This window comes from Siphateles boraxobius, unplaced genomic scaffold (genome assembly GCF_051911475.1).
Source record: "Siphateles boraxobius isolate OS27281-9 unplaced genomic scaffold, OSU_SipBor_1 5, whole genome shotgun sequence".
Lineage (NCBI taxonomy): Eukaryota > Metazoa > Chordata > Actinopteri > Cypriniformes > Leuciscidae > Siphateles > Siphateles boraxobius.
Window position 1 is genome coordinate 24488736 of NW_027509141.1, and position 17791 is coordinate 24506526.

Genomic DNA, 17791 nt, shown 5'->3' on the forward strand with positions numbered 1-17791 from the left:
GAGGGCCAGCTGCAATCTATTCTATTGAATATGATTTTTCTTTGTGTACATGTATATAACAGTTTAAATGAAAAGATGTGTTGTTGTTGTCTTCGTATTGTGTCTGAATCTATCTATTGCTAAATTATTTACGTAGATCTAACTTTGATTTGTGTTTGCATCGTCTTCCTAATTTTACCCTATAAATGTAAAATTCATTTATATATATATATATATATATATAATTAAAATAATAAGATTTCTCGAGGGACTCCGATGTATCAAAGACTGAATTTTGGGCTAATTTCGATTATATACGAGACAACTTCCGGCATGTCACAAATGACATTGTCCTCGGTCACCTGCTCATGGGAAGGTCGCAGTGCTGATGATGTGAACTCCATGTGCTCGCAGGTGTGCTTTTTAGCACACTCAGACAATGAGGTAGTGCACTACACACTATTGACACAACAAACAAACAACACTAACCTGTTGTTATCATCAACACAGGTCTCCTAAGAAATCCCTTACAGTTTTTTTTTGCTGAAATCTGTTTGTCGTATCTACATTGAAACGTTTGTTGTTTTAGTAGCCTACACAGTATTTGTGTTAATCAGTTGTATTCAAGACAAAGCTTTAACCGATCTTTTTGCTGCTGTTTGAGATGACGTGTGAATTTCCATAGAAATCCAATGAAACTTTTTACCCAAACAGGCATTTCACATGGGAAATTTCAAATTTTGACAGGTATAATTAATAATGGTACGCTTCCTCATTTCCTCGTAAACATCCATAATTGCATGTGGAAAGCTAGTTATCCATGTTTCTCTCTCTGTTATTGTCTATGAAAAGTTTGTGACTGAGGTAACCCCGTTTTAGTTTGTTTACACCCCAAAATAACAGATGAATGTGCAGGAATGGGAATTAGAAAAAGTGATCCGTTTTTATTCTGATTTCTGGCTTTGCAGTGAATGCTTTAACTTGTTTAACTGTAACTGTAAGTTCTCTCTGTTTTAATGTTCCTTATTTTTAAAAACGTTTATTCCGTGTGTTTCCTATTACTAAAACATTAATTTAGCATTTAAACATCCCTATATGGAGTAGTATATTTGGAGAGAGCGAAAGAGAGAGAGATTTGGTCTGTTCCTGCAGGTTGGCGTGTAGAGATAGATGTCAGGGAATTCTGGGACTCTCGGGAGCTGCGAGCTTTAATTAAGCTATGCTCAGTTCAATTGAATGTGCTTACAATCTCAATAACTCTTCTTATCAGGATTGTCGTGCTGGTCCACAATCCTGATAAGAAGAGTTATAGCCCATAGTGCTAGTCTAGAGATAAATATGATACTTAATCTTAAACTGGCCATTCTGAATGTGTCAGATCTTATTTGAATGTAAAACATCATATTTTGATGTGTGTGTGTGTGTTAGTGACAGACGAGGCATGTATCAGTGTTTACAGTAGAGTGAGTGCAAAGTACACACAGTATGAGGATTGTTCACCCAAAGATGAAAATTCTGTCATTATTTAGTCAACCATTTGTTGATCCAAACCCATTTTGAATCTTTATGCAGCACTTTGCCGTACAAGGCTCATACTGCTATTGCTTTAAATAAGTAGTACATTTCCACTCACACTCATAGCATCTTCTGTAAAGCTCCTGCTGCAGATGGAGCAATATCACAGTTGTCCGGCTGTTGAGTGTGTGCGATGTTGTGGACAGATTCCCAACTGGTCCTCCAGACCGTCCCTCACTGCAGGGATGTGCAGGACCAAAGGGACACTCTGTAATACTTAATCCGTTTTGAATTCAGATTATGCTTCACCAGACATAAATTAACATATAAAACTGGTTTTAATGTACATAATTTTCTTCATAATATGAGTTTATCCATTCAAAAGTTTGAGGTCTGTAAGATTTTTTTTAAAGGAAATTAATACTTTTATTCATGCATTAAATTGATCAATAAAGACTGTAAAGACATGGATAATGTTACAAAAGTTTCTAAATGCTGTTTTTATTTTACTTTATATTCATGAAAGTATCCCCCCAAAAAATGTACCATGTTTTCAGCAAAAATAATAAGAGGCACAACTGTTTTCAACGTTGATTATAATAATAAATGTCTCTTGAGCACCAAATCAGCATTTTAGAATGATTTCTGAAGGATCGTGTGACACTGAAGGCTGGAGTAATGATGCTGAAAATTCAGCTTTGCATCACAGGAATAAATTACATTTCAAAATGTAACAAAATAGAAAACTGTTATTTTAAAATGTAATAATATTTCACAATAATACAGTTTTTGCTGTATTTTTGATCAAATAAGTGCGGTGAGCAGAACAAATGTTCTTTCTAAAACATTATTTTACTACTCCAAACTATTGAACACAACTAATGTACATAGTGTTCCAGGGTCTTTCAAACAAAAACATAGTAAAACTTTAGTACTGTTTTGCCTTAAAATTATACTATTAATTGTTAAAGAACCGGTTGTATTTTGTAGGATGGTAATGATTTAATATAACCTTACAGACCAGTGTTTCCTGAAAAACGAAATTGGTTGTTTGCATGGTGTAATTGCTGCATAGCGAATAGCATAGCGAATATGATGCTCTGGAGCGTTTGTTCCCATGAGTGTGCTACTGTGCTTCCTTAAGTGCAGTCTAGTGGAGAGAGAGGAGGATCGCAAAAAAAAAAAACATCAAACGAGACGTTTAGTCTTTTTGTTTAGTGATTCAGTTGTGGAATTTTAAGGGCTTTCAGTAGATCTATTGCATTGCACTGCTCTCTCCCCGTTTTAACCTTTATCATTGTCAGAAACGCTGGTAAACTGGTTTCGGCATACGGCAGCCGTTGTTAGCATGACTGTCTGAAGATTTGTGAGTTCCCTGTGACCTTGATTTTTTCGATTCTGCTGTTGCTGTGTGAAGCACTTGCTGCTTTTTTCTCATTTTCAGATTTTGCACCTTGTTAATCAGCTCAAACCCATCTACTATCTAAGCTACAAAAGGCGAATCCTCCCTGTGCTGGATCTCTGAGCTCTTTTAATCAATTTCAACAGTTCGATCTTCGTCTTATTAACATTAAAGGTCAATCGTTCTGGCCTGTCGCACGTGTCTGGTGGGTTTCATGTGGTTGTCCTGGACTGTGGCCAGCCCACTAAACTTGTGTCTTTGGTTTTGTGCCATGTTTCTCTGTCTCCCATCGTTCCCTCCTCCCATTTTTACCTTGACACCTTGATGGCTCAATATCAGGCCGGCCTGCTGAGATGTCTCAGTCTATTCCATCAAAATGGTCATCAGATTTCACACTGACCCGGCACTTTTTCAGATCACAGCAGAGGCTCTTATTTTATTTGCTCAGTGTATATTCATACAGCTCTTGAATTTTAATCTTGAGCAGTAGTTTGCACTGGATCCCTAAGGACTAAGTGCTCTTAAAAGCAAAACATATAGCTAACAATCCTTTTGTAAGAACAACTGTTCTAGTTCTGCTTTTGCAACGTTTTTTTTTTTTTTTTGCATGAGCCTCAATGAAACAGTTTCTCTTTAGCTTTTACCCTGAAATGTCTAGTGTGTTATTAATAATAAACAGTGTAAAATAAACTACCATTCAAATGAAATCTGACTGGTTCTCAGAGCACTTCCCCTGGCCCTGCTGAAGACCGACAGTGGGATTTCGCTTTAGTCTGTGCTAATGTAGGTTCTCTTAAATACATTTACAATTAGCCAAGGCTCCTCCACATGGCAAATGCTTAGATTTTATTTATGGCTCTGGGAGCTGTTGTAGAAAGTCATTTACCCAGCTGACATCTTGTCTGGACAGGTTCGAAATGTATTTGCTGTCATTTATCAAACCAGATTAATCTAATGCATACGGCCCATGCTCTGCTTTGTGCATCTCTAGGGGATCTGGCACCCTTATGAGCGATTACCATGTTGATTATTGATTACCTCATTTATGAGATAAAAAGTAGATGGATTATATAGAGAATAAAAAATAATATATGTGCACAATATTTCTTGACCATCTGCTTTAGATAGCTTTAGTCCCGCACTGTAATTTAACCTACTTTAAATCCTCATGCTTTCGGTTCATAAACTGAGGCCAAGCAGATCCTCTGCAGAGACAGATACATTCTATGATGGGATTGTTTGATGACACATATGTCCCCTAAAAAACATGACTAAAACATTCAGCCTTTTACTAGGGTAGGCCTTGCTGTCTGCACAAAACATTATGAAAGTATGTGTCCGGAAAGAGTATTTGTGGCAAAGACCTTGCAAAAATGTAAATTGTACATAGTATGTTAAATGTATCTGTACGATATGGATTTTTAGCTGATATTGGAGATTTTTGTAATTTGTAGTAAATTGTTCTAAATAGAAAGAATAGCCAGGTCCACACCACAACTATAACGATAATGGCACAAAGAAAGAATATTGTTGTAATCACTTTCAGAACAGTTTTTTTTCCTGCTAATAAACGATAAAAACCTTGACAGCCAATCAGAATCCATCCTGCTTTAAAGAGCTCTAGAATTAAAAGCGGCTTGAATGCTTATACTGCAAAACTGCAGCATACTTATAATAAACAACTATATTGTGCATTGGTGTGGACACTAATATTGTTATTATTGTTATAGTTGGTGTGAACCAAGTCCGTCAATTGGGTAAGGCAGGGTGTGGTAGCTGCTATACCTTGGCAAAGTAAAGTATACTTCTATTTCTATTTCTATGTACACATATAATTTGTAATTGTTTAATAAAAGAGACAAGCAAGTAAATTAAAGTGATCTAGTTGTTATATTCATGTCATGACTCATGTTCAACTGCAAATGTGGTATTTACAACGTGATTTTGCAGCATTGAGTGAATTTTAGCGTTGTAGCCAATCACAGGTATTTCTGTTGAAATTAATGACCAATAAGTGGTGTTTAAGTTACCGGCAGTGAGAATCCGCTCAGTATCTCTCAAAACGCTGCAATAGTTTTTCTTTAGCTCATGTTTACAAAGTTCTGCACATGCACAAATCCTCTCATTATAACAAACAAAGCGGAGACACAATGTAAATAAAATATTCATTCATCACTCAATGTGTTTGCACTGAATTGACTGACAGCTTCAGTAATTATAAAGGAGGAGATCTTTACTCTGTGTAATTTCATTCACAATTTGAAGAAAAGTTTTTGTTTTTCATGAGACTTTGTGACTTTTCCAACACACTTTAGTACAAAAAGTGACAAAAAATAAATTGAGGTGTGAGGAAAATAAATAAATGATGGAGTGTAAATGGCTAATTAGCCAATAAGTGCTTATCTGTCACCATCTACTAGTTATAATGTAATTTAATGTACTTTTTAAATAAAACTTGTTGTTTTTTACCAAGTGTTAGTTTTCCTGAATCTACAGTACAAATGAGGACAATCTTTGAAGGATGAACAAAAAATGTTTTTGGTAGAAAATATTCAGACTTTTGAGCCTTGAAGTGCTGGAAAAAGTTGTGTGAAATTCTTGAAAGTCCTTGAAAAGTACTTGGAAAAGTCCTTTGTTCTCATGACAGTGGTCTACAACTGTCTAATTTGCTGTGTTACGATCAATATCTGATTCATCTTTGGACGCACCAGACACACTTGTTGTACTTTAAGGTTGGTGCAGTTTTAAGTTTGGTTAGTTTTTGTCTCAGCTATCGGTTGTTCATAAATTTCAGTTTTTATGCTTCAATATGTGTAGATGTGCTTGTTGTGATATGTGAGGATGGCTGCTGCAGCGGCATGTTTAGGGTCTGTAATGAAAGACAATGTGTGGAACTGTCACGTCGAGGGAGTAAGATTTGATGACGTTATCAGAGTCTGCCATACCTTTGCTTTGCTCTGAAAATAATTATCAGTATTGGCCTGCACTTTAAAAATCTGTTCATCCCCAATTATACATCATCAATAGTGGGTTACTTCTGGGAGTTAGGACGGACTGTCAGACTCTTTTTTTTTGTTGTGAAATGTACTGAAGTTCACAAAACAGAACCCCGTTTACCCTTTTTAACACCAATCAAGTGATCCGAGCTCTAATGTCAAACAGGCTCAGGTCCGCACCAAAAGCATAGTGTGAAATTGCCCTTAATTTAAGTGTGTGTGTGTGTGTGTGTGTGTGTGTGTATGTGTGGGAGGTATAAGATGCTTTTACTGATGATGCCAACAAATAAGCTTTAAATCAATACAGTTAGTGGCTTTCTGTTCTAATAAGGCTAAACATTGTGACACTTCAGGAATGATGCACTCCGTTCAAAGCATTCTGGGAACTCTAAGAAGGGTTTTCGCTATAGTTTGCATTATATATGAAAGATTGTATGTGATTGTATGTGTGCATATTCTGCATAAGAGAGATTTCTGAGAACACTTAAAGGCAGACAAGTATCCTCATATACCCTTGTGTGTATGCGAGTCCTTGTTTCTTTTGAAATGACAGGAAGGAAGTGGCTTAATGTATAAGGAAAAAGCCGAAGTATGATGGATGCGATACCGTGAGTCTGTGACAGTTTGCGTCAGCATGCAGGGTGTCCCTCATCCCTTAGTGTATGAAAAGAGAAAGAGATGGAACTCCTTTTTTGGCAGAGAGTTTAGTGCATCAGCCGTCTCTGCCACCACAAGAGCTTTATAACGGAGTGTGCACATCACTCTATCATGCACAACTGCTTAGACCAGGGGTTTCCCTTAATTCAGTTAGTGATAGAGGGAGCCACAGAGATGGAGACAAAAGCTGTCAGAAAAAGGTGAGGGGGAACATGCAGTCTACAGAATAGCAAATCTAAAACCGTCTACTAGTGACTTTTCTGAAGCATTCTATGCATCAATTATGCCTTGTAATGCACCTTAATATGCATTGAATGGTCTCATAAATAATTATAACCACTGTTATAATACATTATAATACGTATCTATTAATTGAACAGACCTTTAGAAGGTATAATGTATTAAAATACACAACAAACAACCAATTTTAGATGTAACAAAGAATCTGCAGTGCAAATATTATAATGGATTTTAACTTTGATTGCAATTGGTTATGAAAATATATAAGGCGTTATGAATAATGAATATCATATTGTAGGGGTATAGAATGTCTTTAGTAAATAATATGAAATTATATTAATAATATATAATAAATGAATAATAAAATGAAAGATTAAATGGAAATGATAAATATACTAAATCCATATTGAACCTGTAATACACGTGTACTTCATTAATAAACATGACATTACCTCAACAACACTGCATCATGCTTTGAAACATTTGTCATTGCATGTTGTGAAGTATTTCACAATATTTCAGATCTAGTAGGCATTATATAGTGTGCACTGCACAATATGCTGTACCTAGTGCACTTCCCTTCTGACCCTAGTCATAGGTCGTGTCTCTCAGCTTCCCTGCTTACCACTTCCCACTCTCCCAGTAAAGGGCTGGGGATTCAGAGGAAGTGATTGGACTGGTTGAAATTTAACACATGAGAATGCATGTAAGTGGTCTTTGGTGGATTGCTGAGAACAGGAACAATGACCTTCCACGTAAAAAGAGGTTGAATTGTGACAAATTAATGGAGCATGTGCTGCTGATGTTACTTCATTATTTGAGTTCTGTTACAAACAGCAAGTGGTTAATAATCAACTAAAAATATAGCTGAAAAAAAATCAGTAATGAGGACTGGGCATGTGCTGGTATCAAATTTTCATGCTACGATAATCGTTGAAGCTTTCATCACGGAATGGTATAATCACAATATTGAAATAAGTTATTCTTTATTCTATCCCGCTATTTTTTTTTTTTTTACTTAGTCTGTGGTTAACTAAATGTGTGGAGACAATTTACAGAAGTCCTCCCTGGAACAGTCCCGATCAAATCACCATCTGTGCAAGGAAAAAGTGTGTGTGTGTGTGTCTGTACAGGTTTGGCCAAATATCCTCACGTAAATATTGAAATATTATGACAACAAACGAGTAGTGAGGACATTTTACCTGTCCTCACTAGTTAAAAAGGCTTATAACGTGTTTCTATTTAAAGGGGCATTCGGCAACTATTTCAACTTAATAAAACCGTTTAGAAATCATTTGGATTTACGCTTTACGGCAATTCGACATAAACACACACGGCGCCCTCAATGTGTATGATCTATTACCCACCTCGGTAGACATAGCTCCACACGATAAAGTTGGCCGGCTCCGATAATAACAAATGCACATGAGCAGCGGTAGAAAGGGGGAGGAGGGGCCGCAAGTCAGTTTTTATATGACAGTGTTGTGAAATATACGCCCCACAGCTGTAGGTGGAGCTTGTAGAGAAAACATGCGACAACAAAAGTGAAAATCAGCAAAGAAATGGCTAGAGTTGCCATGTTCCCCTTTAAATCTAGTGTTTTGCACATTTTGTGAGGATTGTGTTTAGGTTAGGGGTTGGGATAGGCGATAGAGAATATCATCAACCTAATATAAAATCAATGGAAGTTTATGCAATAACCTCACTAATATACTGAAACAAACGTGTGTGTGTGTGTGTGTGTGTGTGTGTGTGTGTGTGTGTGTGTGTGTGGGCTAGAGGGCCTCTTTACCCATATGTGACTGATTAACAGGGTGTTTGGTGGGGCTTGTTAGGACTAAAAGTTGATATTTGTTGACAGTTAACTGTGATTATAATAGATTCAGCAATGCCCTATAGTAACGTTGTCATCTGACTGCTAGCTCTGATAATTTTTTTCTGGTATTTTCTTTTCACAGCTGTGTAGATACACATTTTCGCTGAAAATCTCTGAAATAGGAGGCTGGAACCCTGGGAAGTGTTTTTACATGAGTCACATTTCTTCGGACAGCACAGTCCACAGTTATGCAATACACATGGGAAGATGCTGGTGAATCAGGGTTTCTTTTGCTGTAGGTTTTACCTAAAGTAGATTTTTCTTCTATACTCAGAAAAAAACCCTGATTTGATGTGAGAAATATTAATATACAGAACTATGGGTGTCTGTGAGTCTCAGCTTATGCCTCGGTCTGCTGTTCTGAGTCTTCATTACTCCTTCCCGTCCCTTTGGGAGCCCACTCTGAAAATAAACATCAGCCCTTTTGTCTCTATGGCAACAGTTTTACACTTCACTGAATGCACAACTAGAGTGGGTGGAAACTGAAAAAGACATTGATTGCGGTTGATAGTTTTGGTGAGGAAGTTAACACGGGTTAATGAAGCAAGTCAAATCTTGTTGATATGAAATCTTGACACTGATCTTGGCAGTATGTTAAAAAAAAAAGTCTATGAATCTGCTTGATAATTCCAGCCGGAGCCTTTCAGCTCAACCTTGGGATTACAATCAGAGGCCATGATTGCAGTTTGACCTTTGTCCTCTGTCCAGATTTGTGGACCGTGCGCATAAAAATCTTGGACTTTTGTAGAAAATCTTTGGCATGCTGAACATTTGTTGTTTTCTTTTTGTGTCACTCACTCCTTGTCTAAATATTATTTAATGCTCTTCATCCGGATTTGCTGCTGGGATTGCAGAGGAGATTTCCACCTCCTAAGCTTTCAAATCTTAATGTGTGCTTGTAGTTGTCTCGCTTTTTACGTAATGGAAGTTTAATTTCATGCTGCTCTGCTATTTCATTGATGAAAGACACTGCACTGACATAAGGGAAGCTGATAAACAACTTAAAAAAAATTGAACTCCATTTTACTCATTATTGTAGGCAAAAAAGTTTTATAGTTATATATATATAGTTATACAGGTCCTTCTCAAAAAATTAGCATATTGTGATAAAGTTCATTATTTTCCATAATGTAAGGATAAAAATTTAACTTTCATATATTTTAGATTAATTGCACACCAACTGAAATATTTCAGGTCTTTTATTGTTTTAATACTGATGATTTTGGCATACAGCTCATGAAAACCAAAATTCCTGTCTCAAAAAATTAGCATATCATGAAAAGGGTCTCTAAACGAGCTATTAACCTAATCATCTGAATCAACTAATTAACTCTAAACACCTGCAAAAGATTCCTGAGGCTTTTAAAAACTCCCAGCCTGTTTCATTACTCAAAACCGCAATCATGGGTAAGACTGCCGACCTGACTGCTGTCCAGAAGGCCATCATTGACACCCTCAAGCAAGAGGGTAAGACACAGAAAGAAATTTCTGAACAAATAGGCTGTTCCCAGAGTGCTGTATCAAGGCACCTCAGTGGGAAGTCTGTGGGAAGGAAAAAGTGTGGCAAAAAAACGCTGCACAACGAGAAGAGGTGACCGAACCCTGAGGAAGATTGTGGAGAAGGACCGATTCCAGACCTTGGGGAACCTGCGGAAGCAGTGGACTGAGTCTGGAGTAGAAACATCCAGAGCCACCGTGCACAGGCGTGTGCAGGAAATGGGCTACAGGTGCCGCATTCCCCAGGTCAAGCCACTTTTGAACCAGAAACAGCAGCAGAAGCGCCTGACCTGGGCTACAGAGAAGCAGCACTGGACTGTTGCTCAGTTTTGCATGTCATTCGGAAATCAAGGTGCCAGAGTCTGGAGGAAGACTGGGGAGAAGGAAATGCCAAAATGCCTGAAGTCCAGTGTCAAGTACCCACAGTCAGTGATGGTCTGGGGTGCCATGTCAGATGCTGGTGTTGGTCCACTGTGTTTTATCAAGGGCAGGGTCAATGCAGCTAGCTATCAGGAGATTTTGGAGCACTTCATGCTTCCATCTGCTGAAAAGCTTTATGGAGATGAAGATTTCATTTTTCAGCACGACCTGGCACCTGCTCACCGTGCCAAAACCACTGGTAAATGGTTTACTGACCATGGTATTACTGTGCTCAATTGGCCTGCCAACTCTCCTGACCTGAACCCCATAGAGAATCTGTGGGATATTGTGAAGAGAAAGTTGAGAGACGCAAGACCCAACACTCTGGATGAGCTTAAGGCCGCTATCGAAGCATCCTGGGCCTCCATAACACCTCAGCAGTGCCACAGGCTGATTGGCTCCATGCCACGCCGCATTGAAGCAGTCATTTCTGCAAAAGGATTCCCGACCAAGTATTGACTATTGAGTGCATAACTGAACATAATTATTTGAAGGTTGACTTTTTTTTTTTGTATTAAAAACACTTATTTTATTGGTCGGATGAAATATGCTAATTTTTTGAGACAGGAATTTTGGGTTTTCATGAGCTGTATGCCAAAATCATCAGTATTAAAACAATAAAAGACCTGAAATATTTCAGTTGGTGTGCAATGAATCTAAAATAGATGGTAAAGATATTTATAATGTTACAAAAGGTTTCTATGCTGTTCTTTTGAACTTTCTATTAGAGGCTAAACAACTCTAGATTTTTAAAGTCGACATTTATGTAATGAAAGTCGACGTCGACTAGTCGCTAATGACGTTATTAATGAACAAATAAGCCTGAACCACGAGTTGAGACTCGAACGCGGGTTGCCTTATGCACAGCTATGGCAAATGACACAACTCTGCCCACAAGACTATTGCTCCTACATAACAGCTTATTTTTTGTCAGTTCTTTCGTCTTTGTGTCATTATATTCAATTATATATATATATATATATATATATATATATATATATATATATATTATATACCTATTATTTATAGTTATATTCAATTACATTATATTTCTCACAGACACGTTCTAAATCAGATACAGATAAAGTAGCACAGTAAAGATTACATTTATATGAATGTATTAGTAAGAGAGCGATTGCGTGTGAATTAATTCTACCTGGCAGTGTCTCTCTAATAGTGACGCTGTGGGTTTTAGTTACTAAGAAATGTGTGGTAGAAGTTTTCCGTTTCTAAGCGATTTTATTGATAAATCCCAGAACATGGTTGACAATACATTTATGGGCTACTGAATGATTCTGTGCATCTGCGCGTAACGTGCGAGCTATGTGTGTGCGTTACAATGCAGCAGCTCATTAGTTTAGAACAGAGATTTACTTACTTCTACAATAAGCAGATTAAAACATGCGTTCTCCCAATTTTGAGCATCCAGATGGTATAATCAAACCTGTCGTGTGGAGCGCGAGTATGGATTTTATTTGTCATTTCAACTGTTTGGAAAAGTGGACTTAAAGATTTCTTATCCTGTTGCGCCCTCTAGGCCATGATCAGCGACGAGTCGACGTCAAGCTTAAAGCGACATGGTTAAGTCTGTGCAACCCATACTTTCTATTCATCAAATAATCCTCAAAAAATGATGGTTTCCACAAAAATACTAAGCAGCACAACTGTTTTCACTACATTAAAAATATCAAGAGATGTTTCTGTAACAACAAATCAGCATATTAGAATGATTTCTTAAGGATAAAGTGTTTTAAAGTGTAAAAATGTTTCACATTACTGTTTCTTAACTGTATTTTTGATCAACCTTTAAAGCGGTAATGTATTCTTATCAATTCAAAACAAAATTCTTGATTAAAATGTTTTAAAATCTGATGGTGGTGCATCAGTCCGTTGAAGGTGTTACAATTAAAGCAGCCAGTCACGTTTGGACCCATCCCAAGGTCAGGAAGGTCAGAACTGTGACAATACACAGATGAGGCTAGTGGAAGTGGGTTAAGCCACGTCAGCATGTCATTCCACCTTACAGCATGATCTCAGCAGATCTCAATAGGCACATCATTCATACCGAATGTCACATTTTTATTGCATCTTGGTTTGCATCTGATCATGCATCATATTTCGGTAGGTCTCACCTTGAATAGAGATTGAAAAAACATAAGGTGGAGCTTTTTTTGCATAGTCACTCATTAGCAGCAATCAAACAGAAGGGACGCAAATAAAAAACCATTTGTGTGAACGTTGCTGTCTCAGTCCTTGTAATGAATACAGGAAGTGATTATACTGGAAGAATGATTTAAAAAACTGATCCTTGCATAAAACTTAGCCTTCCGAATGTTAATCGCAGACCAGAATCATGCAATATTTATATATTAACTAGCTAGCAGACTGTACCTTTACATCATAACATCGAAGTTCCCAAGGCAACGGAAAAGAGCAAATTTAATTGTAGAGACATTCCCTTCGGCTCTCAGCTTTTATTACTGTTTACCAAGAGTGTGTAGCTAAAGGCTGTTGTGGGCTGATACCCAATCTCAGGTATGCCAGGTTAATTAAAAATAAAAAGGGTGACTACACTTGCGCTTGATTACAAGGGTGGAAATGATCAGAACTCTACTAAGTACATCGCAAAGTGTGTTTTATTAACAGAAATGAAATACAAAGCTCTGTGTTGACTCAGGTGAGGTCTGCTGCAAATGTGACGCAACGTGAGATTTGTCTGGCAATGTTGGGCTTTATTAGACAAGATCAGGTTCAACTGAAACAGATAGTGTGCAGTGCACATTGTTTTTTATTTACATTAATAAGAAATAGTGTTGGTCATGTATTGTGTTTCATGAATGTGCTTTTTTTTTCTTTATATATTTTTTTGTAGTACAGACAGATACAGAGATGGATGAGCTGCAAGATGTTCAGCTGACCGAGATCAAGCCTCTGCTGACCTACAAGGTGAGATAAACATATCAGAAACATCCATCTCACACACACACAAACACACACACACTAGTATGCCTGTCTACTGCATACACAATTATAAACAAGACATAGCTTACTATATCTTTTACTAGTGATACCTCTGTCAGTTTTGAACGACAAACACTCTACTTCTGTCTTGTACATACCCTGTTTTTATAGACCTTAGGTTTGACACACCTAATACACTTTAATACGTTACAAAGGATTCTATTTCAGATAAATGCTGTTCTTTTGAACTTTCTATTAATCAAAGAATCCTGAAATAAAAATGTAAATAACTGTTTTCAACATTGATAATAATGAGAAATGTTTCTTGACCATCAAATCATCATATTAGAATGATTTCTGAAGGATCATGTGACACTGAAGACTGGAGTAATGATGCTGAAAATTCAGCTTTGATCACAGGAATAAATTACACTTTACTATATATTCACATAGAAAACAGCTGTTTTACATTGAAATAATATTTCACAATATTACTGGGTTTGTTTTGTATTTTTAATCAAATAAATGCAGCCTTGGTGAGCAGAAGAGACTTCTTTTAAAAACAAATCAAAATCTTACCGACCCCAAACTTTTGAACGGCAGTGTATATGCACATAAATGTCTGAGGAGCAAGATCTAACACAGTCTAAAGACTATAGTCACAGCAGAGCTCATACCTCTTTTCTCTCTGTAATGCATTGTGATGCTCACGCACACATGCCACATCTCACGATTCATGCATTACACATCTGTGCCACACTCTCACACGTCTTTCCTCCATGGCTCCTCGTATTAGAGATCTGTGTTTTCCTGTAGCTGAGGCAAAGTTCCTCTCTACCCCTGCGTTTTTCTTTACTTCATCAAACTGAATAATTCATGTGAGAGCATGAAGCAAGTGAAAATAAATGGAGATGGAAAAGGGATGGATGGGGTGCAATAGTAGTGAAATGGTTTAAGCAAGAGAAAAAGTGGAAAAATGGAATTTAAAGGATGGGCTATGGGGTTGAGGTGCCCAAAAATTATGCACAATGAAAGATATTTCAATCCATTCCAGGATATTTATTTTTCTTCCTGCAGCCCCTATTGGCTGAAATTTTCATAATGGCATCCCAGGGGTTTGTCAGTTAAATCTTGCCATTTATTTTTTGCCACACAGCATCCATATCAAAATGCTAAAAATAGAAATGTAAATGTCATACACCCATTAGTGCTGAGCCAGTATAATGCTAGAGGCAAGGGACAAACGTTGTATGTTTGTCCTTCTCTCACTTTAAACTAATGAATTGTATAATATTTTTCACATAACGTTTACACATATTCGTTTTCCTTTGAAATACAAAGAATTGTGCCCCGCTGTCAAGTTCCATAAAACACCAAAAATGTTTCATAAAAGTGTAATAAAAATCATCCATACACTTTAATTTTCTACTTTTGTGTTCCACTGGGAAAAAAAATCAGCATAGAGGGGTTTAAAAAGACATGATGGTGAGTTCATTATGACATGATTGTATTTTTTCTTTATTTTTGGCCTGGTTTCACAAACAGGGCTTAGATTAAGCCAGGATTAGACCTTAGTTCAATTAAGACATTTAAGTAGCTTTTATTAACGTGCATTAGAAAAAAAAACATTTCTGGTGTACAAAACAATAGCACTAACATATGTCAGTGCAAGTTGCTTTCAGTTAAAACAGCTCAAACATGCATTTTAGTCTGGGACTAGGCTTAAGCCTTGTCTGTGAAACCAGGGTAAATGCGTGAACTGGAGAGACTCACTGACCTCTCACTCCATCTAGTGGTGTCAATATAAAAAGCAGCAGTGGCTGGGAGAGAATAATTGATAATATGATCAATATTTAACATTTTTAGACATTTTATATGCACCTCAGTGAGTAAGGAATAATCAGATATATCATCTCTTTTTCCTACAGAACTCTCAGAACTTCCAAGACTTTGACTGTCAGGTAAGAATCTTAAAAGTCAGTTTTATCTCCTAGATGCTCATTAGGGGTTTGCGTGCAAAAACAGACAAGTGGTGGGATATGTATATTTTAGGCTGTTCAACCTTCATATTTTAATATCAAAGGTGTTATTTTGGGAAATTTATACTATTTTGGTGTTGAAATAAGACTCACTGGAGGATATGAATATGTGCTTTCATGATACTGTGTTTGTGTTGAAACTTTGTCACACCAGGATTCTGCAAATCAGCTCTGACAGCCATCAACTGATTTTGTTTAATTGAAACATGTCAATTTAAAAGAAAATAAGAAAATGTTGTAGTTCTAACTTAAGAAGGTACTCAAGAACTTAATGCATGCTGTAAAGTGTAAAGCATATCATGATTATCCACATTGATGATCCATTCTATTGAAAGTTGATAATGATGGTGGTTGATATCTTGAAATATAGATGTATGCATCATTTACAAATTCACATCTGATTGGGTTTTTTAATGTCTCTGCTGCTATGAGGAAACGGAAATACATCGTCGTGGATTACATTCTCCTCTTTCAGTGCAGGGGTCTCAGATGAGCTAAATATAGCGCCTGCAGCTGTTGAAGTGAGCATGCTCAGACTCCAGCATGACCTGGTCTACATTATAGTGGCTTTAGTATTCCTTACTCAGCAAGCCTCCATACACAAGCTCCCACACATTAAGTGTTAGTCAGATGATGGGCCGACAACGAGCCAGCCAATCCAGTCTCACAGTAGCATTGAGTGCTGCAGAACACCTACATGTGCATGAGATGGCTTTGGTTTAAGGAGGGACTGCTCTCTGCTGGTGAAGAGAGGTAATGCAGTCTGTGGGGTCATTCACACAGAATGCATTTTTACATTCCATTGCACTGCTTTTCCATGTTTTTTTTATTTTATTTTATATGTACATGCACCGAGGAGTGTGTGACAATTTTGTTTGTGTCTTTTGTAGTGTAGGACACGACATTCTAAATTATATTACATTAAAAGGTAAACTATCAAAAAACTTGTCTTTTAGACCTTGTTTCTTTTTTTGCATTCCACTCATTCCACTGCCTTGCTTCTTGCATCTTTAACCACAAAGATGCATTCTGTGTAAAGGACCTCTCTCTCTCTACAGCCATTCAAAATATAGTGCAAAAGCTAAAAAGTGCAAAAAAGATCAAATTGAAATAGTCTATCGCCATTTTAATAAATAGTTTACAGAGTCTTATATAGGTTTAAGGTGAAATTATAAAAAGTCAGATTGTAACCTAATTGCTTGCTTTTTCAGAATTTTTTTTGGTTTTTTTGGCTTTTCTTTTGTTTGTTGCAACTACAGCCTCTTTTATGCCCCAAATGTTTGTTTAAACCGATTACAGACTAATGGATTGCATTTTGTTTTTGATATGAAGTTCAAGTTTAAACGGCATTGCAAAATTTTTACAACATCTTTTATGTGTATGATTATTAATATTATTATTATTCGTCTTAATAATGCTATTGCTTTTTTTTCTCTTTTGTTAGCCGAAATACTTAGATCTCAGTTGGGGATTCAGCCCCTTTTGGAGACCCTGTTTTTCCTTCTGCTCTTAGCCAATAGTAATAGCCGAAGCATCTTGTGTGAATACTGCAAGTCATCACGACAGGTTCATCATTATTCAGAGTCTATTTCATCCTATAGAGGGCACCAGAAGCTCAGAGTAGGCAAAGTCATATCCTTGCCTTTAATACAGTGTCATTAACGTATTAAATAATATTCAAAATAAGCAAAAGGCCGCTCCCCAGTAGAAAATAATTATTTATAGCACGATTTCATCTCTGATCCCCTGTTCTTTGAGACCTTCTCTCTCAGCCATCAAATAGGAATATAAAAATGTAACCCAAATGCCTAGAATCGTATTGACCTCTCTCTCTTTCTGTGTCCATTTTCAGATAGTTTCAGAGTACCTTAGTTTCGAATGTAAATTATATTTTGTTGATTATGACGATTCTAGTCAGTCTTGACAGGCCTTCATAAGGCCATTTTGCCCTCTGGTGTGCACACGCTCGTCTGAAGGTCACTCGCACACGGCACGCTCCGCAGGACTGCTCACTGAGACCGAGAGAGTGACTAACACAATCTGATTTATTACTGAAGCTGCAGGTCCATCAATGGGTAATGAAACCATGGGTTACACTTTGTTGTAAGATGTTCTTGTTACAGTTTAATTATACATTTAAGTACTGAGTAATATTAATTAACATACTGTAGGGTTAGGGATAGGAATAAAACACTGTACATACCTTTAT

General features: G+C 37.0%; 1 protein-coding gene across 4 annotated transcripts in view; it reads left to right on the forward strand.

Moving 5' to 3' along the window:
• ndrg3a (ndrg family member 3a) overlaps window positions 1-17791 on the forward strand; it is a 33442-nt gene that overhangs the window by 571 nt on the left and 15080 nt on the right. For 2 of the 4 annotated variants that reach the window (XM_077203475.1, XM_077203477.1), the window contains exons 2-3: window positions 13460-13528; window positions 15472-15504. In XM_077203475.1, the coding sequence (XP_077059590.1) occupies window positions 13472-13528; window positions 15472-15504 (90 nt within the window). In that variant the 5' untranslated portion in view covers window positions 13460-13471. Of the gene's footprint in view, window positions 1-13454; window positions 13529-15471; window positions 15505-17791 lie in introns of all 4 variants that reach the window. The other 2 variants (XM_077203476.1, XM_077203478.1) reach the window with 1 other exon arrangement.